The 21502-nt window shown below is 40.7% G+C and overlaps 3 protein-coding genes across 3 annotated transcripts; all 3 read right to left on the bottom strand.

The window, feature by feature from the left end:
* Nucleotides 1-2857: 2857 nt before the first annotated feature.
* Nucleotides 2858-8054, bottom strand: LOC111239950 (leukotriene B4 receptor 1-like). Its single transcript, XM_022769898.1, has 4 exons — nt 6142-8054; nt 4702-5250; nt 3859-4138; nt 2858-3729 (listed from the first exon to the last, which is right to left on the bottom strand). The coding sequence occupies exons 2-4, from the start codon at nt 5190-5192 to the stop codon at nt 3364-3366; spliced, it is 1137 nt and encodes a 378-aa protein (XP_022625619.1). The 5' UTR covers nt 5193-5250; nt 6142-8054; the 3' UTR covers nt 2858-3363.
* Nucleotides 8055-8144: 90 nt separating this feature from the next.
* LOC111239949 (leukotriene B4 receptor 1-like) lies at nt 8145-15014 on the bottom strand. The gene is made up of 5 exons (XM_022769897.1): nt 14934-15014; nt 11937-12491; nt 9981-10181; nt 9784-9827; nt 8145-8880 (listed from the first exon to the last, which is right to left on the bottom strand). Exons 2-5 carry the CDS (start codon nt 12480-12482, stop codon nt 8577-8579), a joined length of 1095 nt encoding a protein of 364 aa, XP_022625618.1. The 5' UTR covers nt 12483-12491; nt 14934-15014; the 3' UTR covers nt 8145-8576.
* An 863-nt stretch (nt 15015-15877) lies between these two features.
* LOC111239954 (tripartite motif-containing protein 16-like) lies at nt 15878-20586 on the bottom strand. The gene is made up of 7 exons (XM_022769914.1): nt 20308-20586; nt 19106-19480; nt 18824-18919; nt 18109-18342; nt 17644-17800; nt 17494-17553; nt 15878-17392 (listed from the first exon to the last, which is right to left on the bottom strand). Exons 1-7 carry the CDS (start codon nt 20548-20550, stop codon nt 16860-16862), a joined length of 1698 nt encoding a protein of 565 aa, XP_022625635.1. The 5' UTR covers nt 20551-20586; the 3' UTR covers nt 15878-16859.
* Nucleotides 20587-21502: the final 916 nt, after the last annotated feature.

The following is a 21502-nucleotide window of genomic DNA, read 5'->3' as shown; positions in this document are numbered from 1 at the left end:
TTATTGGGTAGTTCTTATGCGGAAGCCTTCAGTTTTCTTCCCCATGTCTCTTTGTCTTTTCCACACCTTTATCTCCTCTCTCGGCACACCGTGTGGTGTTAGCAGCAGGTGGGCTCTATTTCCTGGCGCTAGGGAGGATTACAGGAGTCCAGTGAGGACATTGTGTGCCTTCTAGACGTAGCATCCTTGGTCAATGAATCCATACTAGATTTCATCTACACGGATCAGCCCAGAATAGAGTGATACAGCATTGACTTCCTGCAGGACAGAATGGATGCACGCTCTTGTCTGGATGTTCTGGTCCTGGCAGAACTATGGGCTTGTCCAGCTTGGGCTCTGCAGGAGAGGACTTCAAGGATGTACCCTGTCCTCTCCTGGACAGGCTGCTCGTGAAGGAATCATTGTGTATAGAGAATTAAGTATTATCCCACTTATGTGGGTAAGTCCTCCTCTTTTGATTCTTGGTGTAATGTCTCACTTTTGCTTTGGCGCCATCTGGTGGTAGTATTGTGAACAACACTATGGCAGACATCAAGCACATGGCAGTCCATCCTCTCAAATGAGAGGATTTTCCTACATTTTTCATTTTTAAACACTTAACCTGAAATACTCTATTACTGACTATATTACACTTTGTCTACTCATGAAACATCATCATATGTTTTACATAGGGGTCAAATTTTTTATTGGAACCCAGTTTTATTCTGATATGTGCTGTATTGACCATTTTATTCTCCATTCATAGAAAACTATGAAACTCTAATAAATGTGGGGACTCTGAATTTTAGTGTCTCATACTTGGTCTTCAGGACAGTAGTGAGCTGGGTGGAAGAAGACCATTATGGTTTTGAAGTCCAGGTAAAGTCTTTCCCTAACCTTAACCAAATTAAGTACCTAAACATAACCATAAATATGTTTTATAATGCTGTAGTGTACCCTACATGTTGAAAAAAAATCACCCCATATCATTTTCATACATACTAAAAAGTGAAACAATGGCATTGTAAAACATGTACTGGAAAAAGTTGTATGGGCCATTGTTTCCTTGTCTGGCTTTTCAGGCTTTGTTTTCAGTGCCAAATATTATTTTCAATGCTAAAATTTAATGTCACTGTCCTAGACCCATATTTACCATATTTAGGGTTGTTTTTGTGTGTGTGGCTTTGAATACTTTTCATTATGTTTGCCGTGTGTGTCTCGTACTCTGTTTTACTGGTTAACTTTTAAAGTCAAATCTATTTAAAGGTATTGTCTCAAGCTGTGAACACTTATCAGCACGTCAATAAAAATATAAATTATGATGGTTTGGAAAAAGCTTTTAATCTTCAGGGTCTGAATAAAAATTCCTTGTCAAGTATAAAAAAAAAGCAAAGTCACATGAAATCAATTTGTCACTCTGACATTAGTGTAAAAATCTCTGAGTAAGTGAAATAATGTTTAATCTTCAGTCAACCACTTCTATCCAAAATGATGCTAAATGAGGCCACTCAACCCACAACAAATAATCTTCTGCTTTGCTCAACAGATTTGTCCTACATATCAGTTAATAAAGTGGTGCGTTCACACACAGCTTCCTGTCATCAATCAAAGAAGTGGGCTACAGTTAGATCTGAGTGTCTTCTATTTCATCACTGAGCGGGAAATGCTTTCAGATCTGCAAATGTCAGCTGTCAGAGGGTGGTTTCTAACTTTTTTGTTCCGCTTTTATGTGAGTAAAGTAACATTATTTGAACATGATGGTTACATAAATTGGGAATTTGATCTTTAGAGTCACAAAGAGAGAGAGCAAGGGAGGAAGCTAAAACAGGGCAGGAAGGAAATTTGCAAACTGATACCATCATTCATGACGTCTCAATCCTCCATATCCTTCTGACATTGCAAATAATGGTAACTCACTTCATTTTTGTGTTCCATATTTGAGAGATTATAGTTTCTCGTGTGTGTGTGTGTGTGTGTGTGTGTGTGTGTGTGTGTGTGTGTGTGTGTGTGTGTGTGTGTGTGTGTGTGTGTGTGTGTGTGTGTGTGTGTGTGTGTGTTCACACCATACCCCTCCCCATTTTTAGTTTCCACCTACATATGCCAAAGAGATCAAAATCTAATCAAAACAAACCACAGTGCCAACATGCAAATGAAATCAACACCTACAAAAATGTTGAAACTACAAGATGTAACAATCAAAAAAAGGAAGGGAAAGAATTGCAAAGACTTAAAAAAAAAAAAAAAGAAAAGAAAAAAGAACATCACGCACCCCTAGAACAAAAATCTCCCTGATAATTCACCATCATATAATTTCATCCATTTTATGATGGTTTGTGATGGCCTGCAGCAGCTACATGAGGATACAAATGAAAAGTTTGTAACGTCGTTGATGTACTCTGGTTGGCGGCTCTTGCAGCATTAGGCCTTCCGTTTGCTAAGTAAGATGTTTACACTATCACTCAGCAACCAGTTAACAGTGATGGAGAAATCACACCCTGGTCTCCTGTATCTGATATGATGCTAAGCTCTTTAGATGTCCATTCACTGTCTATACTGGCTATAAATGTGACTTGTTTCCTGTGAAGTTCCATTCTATATTCTTCTCATTTGTTCAGTGACACTCAGAACCGTAGAGGAGATGGAGGAGGAGGTGGTAACTCGGCCATTTAAGACAGATGTTATGAAACAGTGGACAGAGTGATCCACAAAACAGTGAAGGGAGGGACAGCTTTGGTGAAATGTTTATGAAGCAATGTTCTATTCACTGTGCTGAACATTGCATAACTAACAGTGTATAGTAATGTCACACATCAGCAAAAAGGACAATGACATTTGCAAGCCAATGCTTTGTGTTGACACAACAGAAGAAACAGCTTTGTTCATTTGACAAATTTTATTTATTTATTTTTTGACTACAAAGTGGCCATAAACATTTTGAGGCCAGTTACACAAGACATAACAAAATGATTTAAATAAAGGCGCTAGGTGTTGAAACCATAGCATAACATTTTAAAAAATATATATGTGATAATTTACATTATAAACGATAATGTACATAAAGACACTGCTATAGAAAACCAAACATTATTTTTTTTAAAAATGACTGGAAAAAAATATGACAGGAAATATATGAAATATAAAAACAAATGATAATGATTCAGGAATTATCAGCATATATTATTATAGCTTTAGTTGTAAGCCATTACGGTGCTGATCCCTCTCCTGATGCTGTTTCATCCCTTGATAAACAACATTGTTCAGTTGAATACTTAATGTAATAAAGCTTATGGACCGAAAAGCTCAAAAATACAAAATCATGAGTCAAGGTAGTTTGTATCTAATTCATCCATTCACAAAAGTAGTCCAAGGAAAATGGCTTAAGTGCTAATCTAGCTGCTGTACACTGCCCAGAGTCTCGGCCTCTTTTCCCGCCTCGCTGTAGCTCCTGTCCTTGCTCTTGCTTTTGAAAGGCTTCCCCAGTTTGACTGACAGCGCGTGCAGGGCAGAGCTCTCGTCCGGGGAGCTGTTGCGGCCACTGCGGGTGAAGGACGTGCTTCTGCTCTCGGAGTTGGTGGCCTCAAACAGTTTGCCCATGAAGCTGAGGCCGGCCTGGCGGATGTGGGAGCTGCCGGCGAACACGTAGAGGATGGGGTTGACAGCACTGCTGAAGTAGGCGAAGGCCGTGACATTTGGGCGGGCTACACGAGCAGCGTCCGTCACTGATTTGCTGCCTTGCAACATACCAGCCACCTGAGGGAGGGGGAGGAAAGAAGGAAACAGGGACACGGTGAATTCACACTCATTAATCACTACTTTTGATGGCAGAAACAATGCATCTGAACATGCATGCATTTCCAACAAAAAGTTCAATCAAATCACCTCTATGACATTGACGATGTGATAGGGCAGCCAGAAGATTGCAAAGGCACAAATGATCATCAGGATCAGACGGCTGCCTTGTCCTCTGCGGTGGAACATAGCACTTCTCAGGCGGCAGATGACGGAGGCGTAACAGGTGTTGATGAGGGAGAAGGGCACCAGGCAGCCCATGACGGTCTCAAAAATGTACTGGAAGACTTGATGACCCATGCTCCCCCAGTGGTATGGGATACAAAAGTTCAAAGTGACGTTGTGTGATGAGAAGGTCTTCTTCAGATTACTGTCGGAGAAGCAGATGAGGAAATATACACATAGAAAGTGAGTGTGAGGATACACACAGATAGCCAAAGACTGCGCTGACTCAGTTTGGATGCTTTAAGTACCTTTAATCTGACACCACTTGTGCTTCCTAGTTTTGTTGTTGCTAAATTCTCATGTTTAGTGCAAACCTGCCTTGCAGCAGAGCTCAAGAAAAAAATAAACATCCATGAATGCTGCTCAAAAGGTAAAGACAGAAACTTCAAATCACCTCTGGCACGACCCAAACAAATGTGTGCAACTTTCTGTGTTGAAGTTTGTTTTTTTCTGTTTTATGGTTTGCAACTTTTATGTATAAAATAAGGAAAAATTCAAGATCCGTTTGTTGTTTTATGGGCTACTATCCCCTTTTACAGTGTACAGAAGTCTTTATTGAGTGACATTGATTAGATGAGGTTGTGCTGATTCTGAATCTGTGTAGCACTTAGTGAAATGTTAAAAAATGGCAATAAGGCAAAACACAACATCAACACAACAATTATAATCTTAGTAGGCTCAAAGGTACAAAGGAAAATTAAGTCTCACCTGCGGTAAAAAGGCATCGGCAGTGACAGGATGAACGCCGTCACCCAGACCACCAGCAGGAGAACCAGCAGGGAGCGCTTGGTCCTCATCCTCTGGGACAGAAAAGGCCGTGAAACAGCCAACCAGCGGTCCATGCTCATCAGGCAGATGAGGTAGATGGAAACGTACATGTTAACACTGGACAGGTAATGAACCAGCTTGCATGCTGCTGTGCCAAACTCCCAGCCCCGGCCTCCAGCCAGGTACCGCAGGAAAAGAGGGGCACTGAGCAGCACAAAAGCGTCCGCCAGAGCCAGGTTCAGCACCAACAAACAAGTCACTGAGCGCTTCTTCACCTGGCAGAACACCGACCAAACCACAAACAGGTTCCCCGGGAAGCCCAGCACAAATGCCAGGGTCAGGATAACGATGCCAACCTGGGCTGAGACGCTGATGGGTAAAGAAAAGGGAGCCATGGAGGGCTGCTGCATGGTAGTGATATTGGATGCCATCAGGAACACCTCTGAAGACTCTGAGTTTGGCGTTTGACAACTGTGAGATTGAGTCAGCCTTTGAAAAGACAAACAGACAGGAAGGATATGTCGTATTAAGGTTTGTGACACGTAAATGTGTGTCAGTGCTGCATAATGTTGCACAATTGGCTTTTTTTTTTTTTATATCTGTATGACTATCTCTACAAAACAGAGTTAAGGAGTTTTTCTAAAATAATCAGACAAGCTCAAGGGAGGTCAAAGGTTGGAGATGGTAGGAAACAACACTGTATCACTTAATATCTGATAGCATGAGCAACGTTTATTGCGCAAGATTTCTGCAGCAAACAAATGGAACATTTTATTTAGTGGCATTGAAATGCAGCAAGCAATTAAGCACCATCCAACAAACAATCTATATACTTATTTTTTATCGCCAGAATTTTGTCTTTATTGGTTCTTTTCTCACAAATAAATTCATAAAGGAGAGGAAAGCTTGACATTTCCTTTTGGGATGTCAAAATTCAGCTTTCCCTTTCTTTCATATACCTACGAGTCATAATAAACCTTGCAGTCGAACAGAAAGGTCATAAGTGTTAAATCTGTTTTACAGCACAAAAAGACAAAAAACAAACAAACAAACAAACAAAAAAGAAACAAAAAAAACTCACCATAAAGTTTTTTTTTTTTTACTTACAAATTAAAACTTAAAACACATGTTCTGCAGAAAGCTTTGTGTTACAAAAAATATATAATTCTCAAATAGTCATGTGAAATGTTCATGAGTTGTATTTAAATATTACATTTAAATATTTGTTTCAGACTTTTCACATTGCCTCCTTTATTTTACAAAAATTCATATTGACAAAATTAAATGTGAAAAAAAGATCTAAATATTTTTCTCAAACAACCAAAGTTTTGCTATTAGAGTATTGTGATAATCTGAATTGTATAAAACTCACAAACTGACCTTCAACTGTAGATCTCTTTAAAATCCAACACAGTAAATTCACACCAAAAGTTCCATCTATCTTACACTGTATCTGATTTACTGCTATGATGGGTTTCTCTCTTTACTTTGAAGGCTGTGTGTGGAGAGAAAAATTATTGAGTAAGAGGGATCATGTGAGGGGAAACCTGACCACAGGAAGCCAGCTTGAGCTTAGCCGACTGGGTTTTGCCGTCCTTCCTCCTACACATCTCACACTTTTGTATTCTACAGCTGCAGAGTGTTGCATAAAAAAAGTAGGTGATACAGCTATGCGTGCCCCCTTTTGTTGACACGGCATCTGCTGCTCCTTGAGGAGCATCATTAGCTCTGCGGTCAATCAGAAGAAAAGACATAACGACTGTAAAATGTTTTGACTAAGCAACTGTGAGAACTGACACCGACAGTGTGAAACAGACAACAGCAGAGATCATACAGAGTCATTAAATGTTGTGAAACTGATGGTATCATTTGTTAAGGAAAAGCAGGAACGAACAGCACAAGATACAGTCATGAGGGTGAATAAGTGAGGGGGAGAATATTCCGGTAAAAAGACAGGCCCTTGTTGATACATGACTTTTATTCATAAGTCTGTTGTGTACATTGTCTTCTTTCTTGCATCAGACTTTTTTTTGAGTGATTTACATCATAATCCTCTTTCCACATGTCTCAAGTTGCTTATGAGGTACAGGATGTATTCAATTGCTTAACGAATTTGTGATGTTTCAGGAAAAGATTGTTCAATACATTTTGTATTTTTCCTGTATTTCATACTTTAACTGTTGGCATGCTCACAGTGAAATTCCAGTTTAGGGCTAATCAATATTTTCATGTCAACAATGGACCAAATGACTGCTTAAGGGGTCCCTTGCAGTGATGACACACAGAGATTAATCACCGAAGTCTGGAGTTCCCATCAACGCCATTGAAGCACACTTTGTGGTTTGGTTCACTCTCACCGCTCTCAACAATCTCATTGCTAGTCACACAGGGGAGCAGCTTGCAGTGAAACCCACTGTTAGACTCATGGTGCACTACCTACTCAGTACCAAACAGCAGAAAGACGAAGTTAGCGGCCAGCTGGTGAACGAAGTGGAGTGTTTAGCCGCTTAAGAGTCATATGTTTCTCACAGGAGTTGGTTGAAACCAAAACAGAGCTAAAAGGAGACTGATTATAGGACTATCGGCCGGACACATGACTGTAATCAGGCAGCATGCTGGTGCAGCAGTCAGCACTGACGACTCACAGCAAGAAGGTTCTGGGTTTGAACTCTGCCGGCCGGCTGTGTGGAGTTTGCATGTTCTCCTTCATGCCTCCGGGTAATCCGGCTTCTTCCCACAATCCAAAGACATGCAAGTTAGGATAACTGGCGACTCTAAATTGTCCGTGAGTGTGAATGGTTGTTTTCCCCCGCCCTTGCCCAATGTCAGGTGTGATTGGCTCCAGCCTACCCCTGCAACCCTAAAAGTATAAGCAGTATAGCTAATGAATGAAAAAATTATTGTAAACAATGCTAATGATCCAACTGTAAGATAACATTATAACTTTAGTGGACTGCTTTACTGCTTGTTCCACTGTGCCCAAGTGGCCAAAAATACATTCATGCAGCTTTAATGACAATAAAAGATGAGAAAAATTGCAGAATCTTGCAGCACATATTCATGAATCTGAATGTTGTGGATACAAAATGAAGTGCCTCTGTCGAACCTGAACTCTCAACTCTACTCACCTCTCAGCTCATCACTGAGGTATAACAGTATTCGCTGTTTCAGTCCGTTTATAACGTTTCTGTGCTTGTCAGGCATTTTTACAAGTAAAACATTGCATAAAGAAAATGACACAGACAAATTTTGCAAAAGACTCATGAAAAGTTTCATATTTACTTTACAGTGAACATGAACAGGAAACACGCCCCCCCCCCCCCCCGCCCCCCCCGCCCCCCCCCGCCCCCCCCCCCCCCCCCTCCCCAGGCCTCCTGCTTTGGGTGAATGTTGTGTTTAAAAGGTTTTTTGTGGTGGTGAAGCATCCTGGATAATACTCCACAATGTCTTTATGAAACAGTTAACAAGGCTCATATCTCATTGTACATGAGTGTTGTGAGGTTGAAGCAACACCTCATGCACAAAAATGTAACTTTAGGACGCCTCTGGCAGCAGGCTGTTCCAGGAGCAGTATGCCAAGTCACATCCCTTTTAAAGTTTGTAACAGTCTCATCTGGCAGCTGGATTCACATTATGCAACAGCTGAATCTTTTCTTGACTGGCAGGACCCAGCTGAGCACGATGAACCCGTAAATCTTGTTAAAAATTAAAAGTTGCTTGTGACTGGACGGAGGAGAGTATTAAGGCCTGAGCGCTTTCATTTTTCCCTCCAGGGCAACAACATCAGCATCAGACCTGCTGCCGCTTGTTGTCCTCTACTTGCCATTCTTCACTGGTTTGGTATTAGTGCTGGAGTTGGTCACAGAGTCCGGATCTTTGTCCTTTAGCATAACTGCATCAGCATCTCTGTCTTTGTCGCGGCTGTTCTGGCTGTTCTGTCGGCTCTTCCTGGTGGCGGAGTCCAGCCCCGTGCCCTCAAACAAACGGGCCATGAACGCCAACCCTTCTCGCCGGATGTAAGACTTTCCTGCGAAGAAGTACAGCACCGGGTTCACACAGCTGCTGATGAAGGCTATGGAGGAAGTGACAGCACGACTGCTTTGCCATATTTTATGCAGCCTGAAGGATGGGGAAGTGAGCAGAGCATTTTATTAGAGAGATGAAACTACAGCAAAATGTAAAACATGTTTGATTTTTATCAAAATGCACATGAAAAGGTCACAGACAAATATATTACTAGCTTTAGCCTACAAACCATCAGTGGTGTCTGGCAATTCACAATTTGCATACTATAATTTTTAATTAAATTTAAAGAAATAATCTTACATTATGGGAAATACAGTCATTCACTTTCTTTGTGGGAGTTAGGTAAAACATTGATATCAGGTCTGTAATTTTAAGCCAGTAGGCGATTAGCTTAGTTTAGCAGAAAGACTGGAAACAGGCGGAAACAACTAGTCTGGCTCTTAAGCTAAACAATACACCTACTAGCACTTCTTATTGTTTATTTTTAATGAACAACACTTTATCCATGTGCCCAGGACTTGTGTTCTTCAGCAACAAGACCAGCTGTCATTTGCAAACAGATACAGCACGCAATTCTCAGTAAAACCACTTGTAGTTTCTGTGTACAGTTTAAAAAACATCACATACATAAATATATATATATATATATATATATATATATATATACATACATATATATCACTGATATATAGTATGATAATTAATGAGCTTCACAGGTGCTGATAGCTTTTTTTTTGTTTTTTTTTACTTTGGAGAAGGTCAGACTAGCAGTTTCCAGCTGCTTCCAGGATGCGAAGCTAAGCTAATTGTCTCCTATCTCCTATCACTTAATGTACACGCCTAAGAGTAGAATCAGTCTTCCAATCTAACTCCAAAATGTTGAACTGCATTTGACTCATTTCTTCTCTGACCTGTAGACTGTGTACAGGAAGACATCAAAATCTTAATATTAGCTATAAAAGTAAGATGCATTCAAATTGTTGAGTCATCACTTACGTCTGTTTTTTTCCTGAACCATCTGGACACAAAGCCCATGTAACCTGAGGGCAATACAAAATAGTTTAGTTCATAACAATGAAAAATGTAATGATCAGCAACTCTTTATGCTTTTATAAATGATATTAAACCTGCATGCAAGCGTAATGGATTTAAAGACTGTATTATGCTCCATATCTATGATACATGTGACATACCTGCACTATGTTGATGATGTGGTAGGGCAACCACAAGAGGCAGAAAGTCAACACGATGGCCAGGATGAGCTTCTCACTGCGAATTCGGCGGCGGAATTTGGTCTGTCTGATCCGACGCAAGATACAGATGTAGCTGACTATAATGACGCTATAGGGAATTAAAAACCCCAACACAAGCTCCAGCGTGTACTGGAAGACCACCTGTGAAGAAGACATATGATGAGCATAGAGGGACATAGAATTTAATATTCTGACCTGTATTATGTGAAATCACAATCTGGCTGCCCCAAAAGGACAGTGAGAGATACACTTCTGAACACGCAGAGATGCCTATTGGATGGAAATCTTTTAATGTTGCTGAGTTCAAATCAAGTTCTCTGCTTTAAAAGACAATGTTTTTAATCTGGAATTGGTCTACGGAGTTTATTAAAAAAAAAAAAAAAAAGATTAAAAGACAGAAGAAGAAAGAGAGAGCAAATTAGTCTCTATTGGGTTTGAATATTTTTCTCTGTCAGTAACTTAAATAGAGTTGACAGTTTGGTACATAATACATTTGGAAGACTTCTTAAATAATGTTAATGTGAATCCAATTTCACATGTTGCTTCTTTTGGTGGCAATCTTGTCAAGGTTGCAGAAAGCCATGCTCTAACTAACAATAATATAATGACAAACAGCCATGACTTTAAGAGACTTAAGCCAGCAACACTACATATGTCTGAAAAGGACTTAGCTTAGCATGAAGACTGGAATTATAGTGTGGAAATAGCTAGCATGCCCCTAAATGTCTGAGATTCCCTGACAGGCAGGGCATCGGTGTGCTTGAAACAAAGTGCTATCCGATTATTTAACAGCATCTGAAACCATCCTTTGCCTCTGGACAGGGTCGGAAGATGATCTGACGTTAATCGCTCCATTCCCTCTTCCCCCCTTGTTCTCTCTTGTTCACTTTTCAAAGTAAAAGGAAAACATGTTCAAGCAATCTAAGGCAAGTCCAGTTGTCTTTGACTCCGCAGTTCTACGTATCCTGTGACCTGGGCTGTGACCTATTGTGCAAGTTACTTGATCAATTACTCATTACACATTAGTCACTGAAAAAGTAATTACTAATTATTTAGTATCAAAGGTAATACTTTACACTTGAGAAAACAGAAAATGAGACATTAAGATTCAAAAAGCAAGCAGCCCTACAATTTAGAGGAACTCATTGCATATCCAGTAGCTAACTTAGCCTCAGAGACTGCACACAGCTCTGCAGAAGCCTCGACCTCAGCTGCACGGTTCACACACCCTCCAACTCTAGACAAAACTAGGTGACTCCTGTAAATAGACATACCCATGGCTAACATTAGCAAACCATTTCTCTTAGTAGAGACTACCTTCTTCCTCCCACCTGCAGCCAGGCCACCAAACTAGTCCCAGAACAGTTTATCTATTGGAAGAAGAGACTGATTGACTGCTGAAAACTTTATTATATTTACTGAATTTCATGTTTTAATCCCTGACACTACGCCTTACTAAAAATCACATTACTGTAAGGCCTTACTTCTGCCCAACTCTGGACCTGAATAACTGATTACTTTAGCAAATTAGACTATTTTGCCAATTTGCCATTGTTGGTTCCTAAATTCTTGGAGGCATTTTCCATTTTACTAAACGTCTTGAACACTTTGGGCAACCATATTTTGATGATAACATATGAGGCCACAGAATGTAACATTTCTACAACTACTACAGCAACATGGTAAAGTTAAACAGCAAAATGTGGTTAAGTGGTAATGAGTTCTGACTCTTTGTTCAATTCAACCTTGTTCAAAGCCTGTCCCCAGATATGCAGCGTTCGTATGATTGTGTTTAACCACATACTGATGCAGAATAAAAACCATCAGTACATTTCTTTTGTATTCAAATTTGGAGGACTGTGCAGCCTTGGCGGTGAGTGTGTTGTATTTACTCACATGGTTGTCTGAAGAATGGAATGATTCGCACACCGTGGTATTCCCAAAATTCTTCACGTCTCTGTAGATAATTGCAGGAACAGAGGCGACCATCACAAGCACCCACACCACTGCCAGCATCCGCAGTACAGTCCTCCGGCCGGTGATAGCGCTGATGCGCTGCGGCCACAAGACTGCCAGCAGCCTGTAGAGGCTCATCAGCATGATGAGATGGATGGACGCGTACATGTTGGCCAGACACAGGTAAAAGAGGATCTTACACATAACTTTTTTAAATACCCAATTCTTCATAATAAGGTAAATAATGAAGAATGGGGTGAGAGCCATCAGAGAGCCATCAGCAAAAGCTAGGTTGACGATGAGGAGAGTGGTGACGGACTGCTTTCGAGCACGCACCAGGATGCTCCAGATGACAAAGACATTTCCAGGGAAGCCCAAGAGAAAGACAAGGCTCAGGATGAGGGCGCCTATAGTGGTGGCAATTTTGTTAGCCACGACGGTGTCATTTGATACACCGGGGGATATGGTGGTGTTGGCCAGAGTCATCTTTCTTACCTGTAAAAGGGAAAATATTGGTGAATGATTTTCTTCAAAGATTTCACTCAGTGCATTTATTTCTAAATTTTAAGGCACAGAAAAACAGAAAAAAATTCAGAGCAGCAATACTTCTTCAGGGTAACCAGGGCACTACAGTGACTCGGTATCGGAACATGACAAGACGGTCTGGAAAACAAGAGGGTTGTTTTTGAAATTCATAATCAATGTAAGATAGTGTTTACATAGCAGTTTCCCTAAAACGTTAGTAGAATATCTCTCCTGAAACCAACCCACTGCATCACAAAGTGACTCAGAGATTTTCTGACAAATAAAGGCTGTCAGCTATGAAGCTTATGCCATGTTTTATCTGGCACAAGCCTCACTTTTGAAAATACAAGTATGTATTTCTTCATGAAAGCGTGGGAGTGTGGTGCAAGTGTAACAGGTTTTAACGAGGATTCTTAATTCCTTAACAACGAGACCAGACACGAGTGGAGAACAACAGTCACAATGTTGGTGCCAGTATTTGAGCAATGATATTCTCTCTCTCTCTTTCTCTTTTGGCCTGACAGGGTAAATTTATTTGTAGTACCATCCAGACACAAAAGCATCAAATTTAAGATGTTTTAAACAAGAAAAAGAAATGTTTTAGAATATTTAGAAATATAATGAAGAGGTCACTTAAGGTAGAATAACATGATGTAAAATACAAATAGTCTACAACAAAAATAAAGAAAAATACACTTGGTCCACTTTAGGAAATTAGCTCTAACCCTCTTTTTAAAGAAATGACCTATTAACAGAAACGAGTTGGATTGAATATGAGTTCAGAAATCTGAGTTAACCATCAGCACTCATACAACAGACAGTGGTCATGTGTTTATCCTGTAGGCTGCTGCTAGGCAACATTATGTGTTATAGCCATTTTGAGTTCCTGGAACAGGTTTCAAAAAAATGGCATGTCATCACTTGTTCGACATATCTTGACTATTAAGAGCACACCCTGAAGACTGCCGCGCAGTGTCAGTGCCCTTTTCTTGTAATCAAATATTCACACCCAAACCTGCTAACCCAACCTGTTAGATATTTGTTAGCGACTTGCGCTGTAATTATAGATCATTACAGGGTAAATCAGTGTGTAATTGGCTCTAGTGGTGGGTGAGAGCACACCGGGTGATATTAGAGGTACAAACAGCAGAGCTAATGATTGCATTCTATCATTTGCTGTGTTCTGAAGACATTTTATCTTAGTACAGCTCCTATAGCCTAGCATATATAGAGAGAGTACCGTACAAGCTGCGTGAGGAAGCTAAAGTAAATATAAATTCATCATTTAAATAATAGTTCATCAGAAGATTTATATCCTGATAAATAGATTATAATGGAGCCAGATTAATTCAGTTTATTTATAGGGCACATTTTAATCTATAAATGTTGACCAATAGAAATTGAAAAAATAATTTGATCAATGAGTATAATGATAATTGTGGAGACCCAAAATGCAAGACTATGTGGCCAAGAGAACATGTGATCTCACTATATTAGAATGAATAAAAATAATATAGAATTGCTAGGAATACATATTCTATTTTCGTTTGAAAGTAAACATTAAATTTAAGCAAATAATGTAAAAGTCTTTACTTTTTTCCGCTTCTCGCAGCCTAGTGTTTCAAGAGTATTGTAGACGCTCCTACAGTTTTCAAATAAAATACTTTTGTAGACAAAGTGTGCTTTCAAGATTTCACAAGAGGATAGGGACAAAGACGTGAAACCACATGGCCAATGTTTACAGAAAGCCGGTCAAACCACATTGACAGTGGCATCAAAGCAGCAGCAGCAGGGAATGAAACTGTGTCATATTGTGCAAGGGCCCAACAGTAACACATACCAGCTACAAAAAGCTTTTTGATGTCATTGCCATTTTGACTTTTTCTTTTTTTTTTGTTCCTCTTGTAGCTGTCTGTTTCTCTCTTTCTTCCCATTTTTATGATCACTTGTACAAACAGAACCTGTAAAACAAGTGACCACATCACGCACTATAAAAACTGACTCACTCAAAAGGTGTGTTTGTGTGTATTCTGTGACTCACGCACATGCCTGCTAAAACACTCCTGTTCTGCCACTGCATACAGAAATTGTACAACATGCAGAATAATAACATAACTACACATATTTAGTTGCACAGACTGACCTGGTCATATTTGAATAAATCACAGTTGTCAAATGAACCTCAAAATATGTCTCAGGGCCCATGAAAACACTTATGCATATTCTCATATACAGCAACAGATTGCAGAAAAAAACTCCTGAAAACCCTCAAGAAGAAAACAAATGTTCCAATTTCCTCCTTCAACAGTAGCAGCAAAGCTTTGATTGACTGCAGTGATTTGTTGCAGATGTAAACACAGTGTTGCTACTGACAGAAGCCAATACACGCTCATGAATGAGAGACAGACTCACCAAAGACACCGAATGGAAATCCCACCAGAAGAAAAGAGGACACCAAGAGCTGGAAGAGAAGTCTGAAGATGTTGTACTTGTGTTTTCTTCCTCTTCTTTTTACTCTTTCTTCCCCCCCCACATTTTCCACCCACCCACTTGCACTCTCTCTCTCTCTCTCTCTCTCGCGCGTTCTCTATTGATTTGTCATGCTTGCTGTAACATGTAGTGCAGTGAGAGGGGAAGGCGTGCCCCTCTTTACCTGGCTTGCCTGCAGCCTGTCGACATCCTCACATGTTGACCGAAGAATTCCATCTGCGTAAAGTCGACGTAAAGGGTTAGTTCACCCAAAGTACAGAACGATTTCTTCCCTTTCCCTTGAAGAAGTCATAAAAAATAAAAACATGAGCATGAATCTGCAGCTAAAACATCCACCACTATTCTGCAAAGGCTTCCCGCAAGGTTTCAGAACCGGTGCTGCAGGGATTTGCTGCCGTCCAGCTACAAGATTATTAGTGAGGTAGGGGCAATGATGTTGGGCCTCGCTCTCAGTTGGCTCCAGTTCCAGTTCAAGTTCGTCTGTCAGGTTTTGGATGGGGTGGAGGTCAGGAATCTGTGCAGGCCAATCACGTTCTGCCACACCAAAGTATTCAGACCAATTTTTATATGCTTGGAGGCATTGTTATGTTCAAACAGGAAAGAGCCTTCCATCTCCTGCTCCCACAAAGCAAGAAACACACTGTAATCTAACACACTATAGCATTAAGACTGGGGGGGCTGAGCCCAATCAATACAAACCAGTCTCAGTCATGTGTATCTTTGTAAGTAGGGCAAGTGAAAAATATATAGTATATAGAATAATTTGTGTGTTGGATGAACTAACCCTTTAAACATTTAACATTCACACACAAATATGTGTGTTTCACAAACAGACATGAATATCGAGTATCTTTATAATTCTCTTTATTTTTATTATTGTTTGGCGTCTTATTCTGGTGCTCTCTCTTTCACACAGTAACTTCAAACCAAGACCCTCTCGCTTTAAGATGACAGTGCAAAGTACAGCGTGAAAATAAACCAGAAAAAAAAATCTTCCATATAAACAGTAAATAACATTGTACCATCCCACCTGCAGCCACCAACATGCATTGCTTCTGTCCAATTCAATTGACAAGTGAACCATTCAGTCCTGTCAATCATTGTCCATAGGCAGCTACAGTAACCGAAGCTGACAGCATCTGATCATTTGTGCTGATGTTGCATATGTCAGTTTGACCAGTTTCCAAGTAAAATTTCCACATATTCCAAAACACTTCAGGGATTGGGCTCTTGTAATAACTTGTAAGCTGTTCCGTTCTTTCTTGCTGCCAATGAAAACCCTCCGGATAAACATCTTTACAGATCACGCTCAACCGTCCAGCAAAAGCAAACAAATCCGTGTTGCTGTAAAACAAAGTGTGGAAGTGCATGGACTCAGCCTTTAACCACAGGTTTTATACTCGGTCACCTTCCCTCTTTGTTTACGTCTGATCTACAAAAACAGACAGATGGCAATTTTTCTAATACCAATATATCAGTATTACAAAGCTGTGCAAGGCACATGAAGGAAATGACTATGTATGGGAGAGGAAGAAAACAAATCTGTTTTTGAGAAAGTGTTAATTAGATTAGATAATACATTACTTCCTCTTTACACTGACACTGACGAGCAGTTAACAGAAGTAAATATTTCATTGTATAAAAGATTTTTTATGTGCAAAACATTTGCCATCTTTTTACTTCCATCCCATCTATAATATTTCCCCTCTATGTCTCCTCTGGAGCTATGTGCTAAATAGTTCAATGTCAGTGGTAATTGATGTTGCAGTGCAGAAAAAAAAGTCACACACACACACACACACACACACACACACACACACACACACACACACACACACACACACACTTCTACTTCCTTAACTTGACAAGCTGTGCAAACACGCCAATATCATACCATTCATAGTTCAGCCCGAGCCCAGGATAAAGAGGCTGGGTGAACGTGGTGTGAACTCTGTGGAGCAGAACCATCAGATCAGAGACGTGATAAAAACTCAGAGTTCCTGCTTTATAATCCAAGAACACTCCGATCTTATAGCAGTGGGGGCCTGACACTGCCGTTTCTACATTATTGTGCCGGAACGAGTAACCATTCGCTGAGCACTCCAAACTCCACGACTTGTCATTGTTTCCAAACCGTGAGTCATCCGACGCTCGGGCGATGTCTTTGTAAGCCACCGCTGCAGAGAGAGTGCGAGCGTTCCACTCCACCTCCCAGTAACACCGCTCAGACAAACCCTCTCTGCACAGCACCTGCGGGAACTTAGTAAACCTCTCTGGCTGAGCAGAGTAGGGGCTGGGTGAAGGCTTCATCATGCGATAGTCGCTCATCAGGTGGAGATACGCGTAGTTTGAGGTCACATCCAGTGTGAGGGGACGGCAATCTGCCAGGAAAACAAGGTCAGTATGAACAATCAACCCCCCTGCAAAAATGGAAATAAAGATTATTGCGTGGAAGTAAAAAGAGTTCAACTGAATCTCTTACAGTGTAAAAACTCTGCTCTGGTGTTTGGTGCCGGTGATAGTGAGAAATCAACATAAGAGACTGTCAGAAAGAAACAGAAAGTCATTTCTATTTCATGACTTCAAGCGATTAACTGATTAAAGTCATTTGCTTCATATTTGCTTATGTTACCTGTGGCAGAGATCCTGGGCCATGTTTCCTCCAGGGCAATCTCTAGTTTATCTCTCAGCTCAGACACACAGTGCGTCACTTCTCTGAGGGAACGTGGAGGAACAGCAGCAGGTGGAAAGTCTGAAGAGTCACAGGAAGTGGAGAGAGACTGGAAGATCTGAGGAGAAACGAGACAAGCAACATTGCCAAGATGTAGTTATTGTCAGAAAATTTTGTCCAAAAGCATATGTTTCACTTGAGAAGTGGGAAGTGATTTTAACACCCTGGCTTCTACTTAGGATTAATTCTACTTTCATTTTAAGCATTGTCACCTGTTATTAAAAAGCCAGCCAGTAGATAGAGCCATTTTCAGCAGGCGCTTTCCCACAGTGAAGATGACCTGCTGCAGGAAACTCTTTATTCAGTCATATTAATCATAAAGTTGTAAATCACACAACAACAACGCCACTGAGAAGCGTCCTGTACCTGTATCAAATGGATGTGGTCGTCAGCATGCGACAGCCGCTCCAGTTCGCCGTCTCTCCTCCTCAGCTTGGCGATCTCCTCCTCCAGCTGCAGCCGAATCGCCTCAGCCTGCGCCGCCGCCGTTTTCTCCTGACCTTCAATCAGCTGCTTCACCTCACTGCGTCTTCTCTTCATGGAGGAGATCATCTTGGCAAAGATCCTGTCGCAGTCCTTCAGCGCCTCTTGGGTAGAGATCTGTTGCAACACAAAGCTTTTGATTTAAAAGTTACTCAAAATGATAAAACCAGTGCGGAAACCGGTGCTGACCTTTGACCTCGCAATCATTTTCAGTCAAATGCCACTGATTATTTACTCATTCATGAGCAGGAACTTTTGATATTAGATTATAGAGAATTCCTTTGAGCAAAATGGACTTTAATCAACATTATAACAATGAAATGACAATGTGAAACAAATGTAAAAGCTCTTTCCAGCTGAATTCTTTTGGTTCATTCTCACTGCTGGCGGAGCATTTAGCAGCTAACGAGCCAGATGTTTCCCTCAAAAGTTGATGGAGATCAAAAACAGAGCTAAAAGAAAGTGACTATTGGACTTGAGGTGTGTAACCAAGCAACTATTTGCTGTAAAATGAGCATATGAACTTAGAAAGGTGATAATATGTCAATGCTGTGTTCACAACTTGCTACTCCCTCCCAAACTCATTGTTTTCTCACACCTTGAGATCGTTCTCCGCTTGGATCAGCTCCTTCAGCTCCTTTTCTCTCTGCTGGGACGTCTCCTGGACTTTCTTACGACTCAAACTAAGAAGATTCTGCAAAGAGGAAAGCATGATTATTTCCAGTGAGACTCGAGGAGCTCATGCTTAATTAGAATAATTAAGATAATTAAGACTACATTTGCCATGTCAGGAGCAGCTCAAGGAGAGAGTACAAATACGAAAAGGCAAGTACAGAGGCGTCAGATTTACAGGCTTTAGTGAGAGAGATTTTGTTTCTACCTCTGTTTCAGCCTTCTGTACTGAAACAGAAACCACTTTGTGGTCCCGATGCTCCTCTATGGTGCACAGAGAACAAACAAGCTGCTTGTCCGTCTTACAGTAGGCCTCCATCAGCTTGTTGTGCTTGGTACACATCTTGTCCTGCAGTGGGATTCTAGCCGAGACCAGCTGGTGCGTCTTCAGCACAGCAACGCTGTAGTGAGGCTCGAGGTGAGCTGGACAGTAAGACGCCAAGCACGTCAGGCAGGACATGGTGGCTTTCTTAGGTTTGGTCCCACAGCAGAAATCACAGGCAACATCTGCTGGACCTGCACAGGCCAGAGCAGCAGAGGGAGAAGCCTGCTGGGTGCTCGTCATCTTCAGCTTCTCCACAACCTGGGGAAAGGAGTGAGGGCAGTCATGAATAACCAAGACCAAGAAAAAGTACATTCCCAGTAGATGTAGATAGATGTAGATATTTGGATTAAGTAACACTTTACACATAATATAAAGTAACATTGTTTGTTCCTTTTAATGACCTCAAATTCGGCATCTCTAGACATTTTTATGGTTCGTTTTTCAACAAATACACCGATATTGATATATGTGCAAAAGGCTAATATCAGCGTAACATTGGCCCAGATCAGTTGAGTAATGTGCAACTAGTCTGGTACCTCTTACATTAACAAGTAATTTTAGCCAGCAGAAGTAGCGGCCTGATTGTTTGTGAGGGTGGCCTGGGATGGAGTCAAATTCCCAGCCTGAATTTTGTTTTTGTCCTCTCCCGTCCCAGAGGATTTATCAGTCTTTAATCTGCATCAAAATATAAATGTGAAAGTTTGTTTTCTTAATTTATGGAAAAAGAGGTGAGATTGTCTAAAAATGTCCTACAAATAACACTTGATTGAGACCAAAAATGGAAACCGTTGTTATTTAATTGAAACATGTCAACTTTTGAAATATCCTGCTCAATAAAAAAAAAAAAAAACATGGTTCTTTTACCACCATGAGTACGAATTATTTTTTCAACACAAACAAGAAATAGCTGCCAGGATTTAATTTGTGAAGACACATATGGGGCAACAGAAAAACGGGAGAAAAAACACCATGACACCAAACAACATCGGTTTGAGTACGTGTACGTTTACATAAAAAGTATATAGCGTTTACGAAACAAACGTAAAACAGTGTAAAGTCTGTCTGTACGATCATTCCCCCATCACCTTAACCAGCATGTTGTTTCTCTTCAGAAGAGGCCTGGGATTGAAGGTCTGCCTGCACAGAGGGCAGCTGCACCCTCCCTTCTCCTTCTCCTGGTCCCAGTAACCCTCAATGCAGCCCCTGCAGTAACTGTGTCCACAGTTGATAGTAACCGGCTCCTTCAGGAGATCCAGACATACTGAACAGCAGAACTGCTCTTGGTCCAGCTCGTCTCCATGCTGCCTTCGTTGTTGTTTGTCAGCCATTTTACAGACGAGCAGCAGCACATGGAGACAGGAGGGTTCCTGAGTTTATTTGTGTCTGAATCACTTGGGGGGGAAGGAGTGACTTCCTGATTTCCCCAGAAGAGGCGTGGCTAAATAGAGCAGTGGGAGGTTCAGTGTCCAATAACTTTAGTTAAAGGGTCACACACCAGTTTCACACATCAAGATCATGGTTAGTGCTAATCAGCCTTTGGAGACAATTGTATAACGCCTTCTGTGACTCTGAAGGGGAATATTTAAAATAACCTTGATCATGTCAAAGTAATGTCATTAGGATTATCTTGAATTAGGTCTGGGACGTCGACTCCTTAACAGAAAGCCTCTGTTACGAGTTGTGGGACCAGTCAGGAAAGGTCTAACCATAAACACAATGATGGGAAGTGTTTGGAGCCTAATCCATACAAAAGATTAAAAGACCTCTTTCTGTTTGGATTTTAATCATTCTTTTTTTTTCCTTTTTCTTTTTCTAGCAACTTTATTGTGGGTGCAAAGGGTCAAAATGGTAAAATGAGGAAAAGGATTTTGTAAAAATACACGTTATCTGTGTTTGAGGCTGTAAAACAAAGGTCATATTTTATATGTAGTTTAATAACAGCTTGTTGATGGCTTTTCACAAGGTGTTATCTTAATTCTACAATTATATGACCTTCGAACTGCTGCTGAATGTAAACTTCTTGCTGTTGTTGTCAGTAATAGTTAGCCTACTTTATCTATCCCCACAAAGGCATCAGCAGTCTCCAGGGTTCACAAATACAAACACCATAAATCTGGGGTAATCACAAATTAAAAAGAAACAAAGTCCGTGAGCTTAAGAACATTTTCTTTGAATAAAAATGAACTTTGCTCTCATATACTAACCCGCTTTTTCACATCAAGCACAAATTAGACCACAGACCCCCAACTGATAAGACTTTTGCTTTTAGATGTGAAAGTG

Source organism: Seriola dumerili, unplaced genomic scaffold (assembly GCF_002260705.1).
Source record: "Seriola dumerili isolate Sdu_G_001 unplaced genomic scaffold, Sdu_1.0 BDQW01006988.1, whole genome shotgun sequence".
Classification (NCBI taxonomy): Eukaryota; Metazoa; Chordata; class Actinopteri; order Carangiformes; family Carangidae; genus Seriola; species Seriola dumerili.
The sequence above is the reverse complement of the archived record's forward strand: the minus strand, read 5'-3'. Positions and strand labels throughout refer to the sequence as shown.

What these genes read in the sequence shown, in the direction of transcription:
- LOC111239950 (XM_022769898.1), bottom strand. Translation starts at nt 5,192, where the DNA reads ATGGCATCCAATATCACTACCATGCAGCAGCCCTCCATGGCTCCCTTT. An exon ending in CCGATGCCTTTTTACCGCAG is followed by an intron (nt 4,139 to 4,701) that starts GTGAGACTTAAT and finishes CTTCTCCGACAG; the next exon opens with TAATCTGAAGAAGACCTTCT. An exon ending in ACATCGTCAATGTCATAGAG is followed by an intron (nt 3,730 to 3,858) that starts GTGATTTGATTG and finishes CCCCTCCCTCAG; the next exon opens with GTGGCTGGTATGTTGCAAGG.
- LOC111239949 (XM_022769897.1), bottom strand. Translation starts at nt 12,482, where the DNA reads ATGACTCTGGCCAACACCACCATATCCCCCGGTGTATCAAATGACACC. An exon ending in TCCATTCTTCAGACAACCAT is followed by an intron (nt 10,182 to 11,936) that starts GTGAGTAAATAC and finishes TCTTCTTCACAG; the next exon opens with GTGGTCTTCCAGTACACGCT. An exon ending in ACATCATCAACATAGTGCAG is followed by an intron (nt 9,828 to 9,980) that starts GTATGTCACATG and finishes TATTGCCCTCAG; the next exon opens with GTTACATGGGCTTTGTGTCC.
- LOC111239954 (XM_022769914.1), bottom strand. Translation starts at nt 20,550, where the DNA reads ATGGCTGACAAACAACAACGAAGGCAGCATGGAGACGAGCTGGACCAA. An exon ending in GAAACAACATGCTGGTTAAG is followed by an intron (nt 19,481 to 20,307) that starts GTGATGGGGGAA and finishes TCCTTTCCCCAG; the next exon opens with GTTGTGGAGAAGCTGAAGAT. An exon ending in TACAGAAGGCTGAAACAGAG is followed by an intron (nt 18,920 to 19,105) that starts GTAGAAACAAAA and finishes TCCTCTTTGCAG; the next exon opens with AATCTTCTTAGTTTGAGTCG.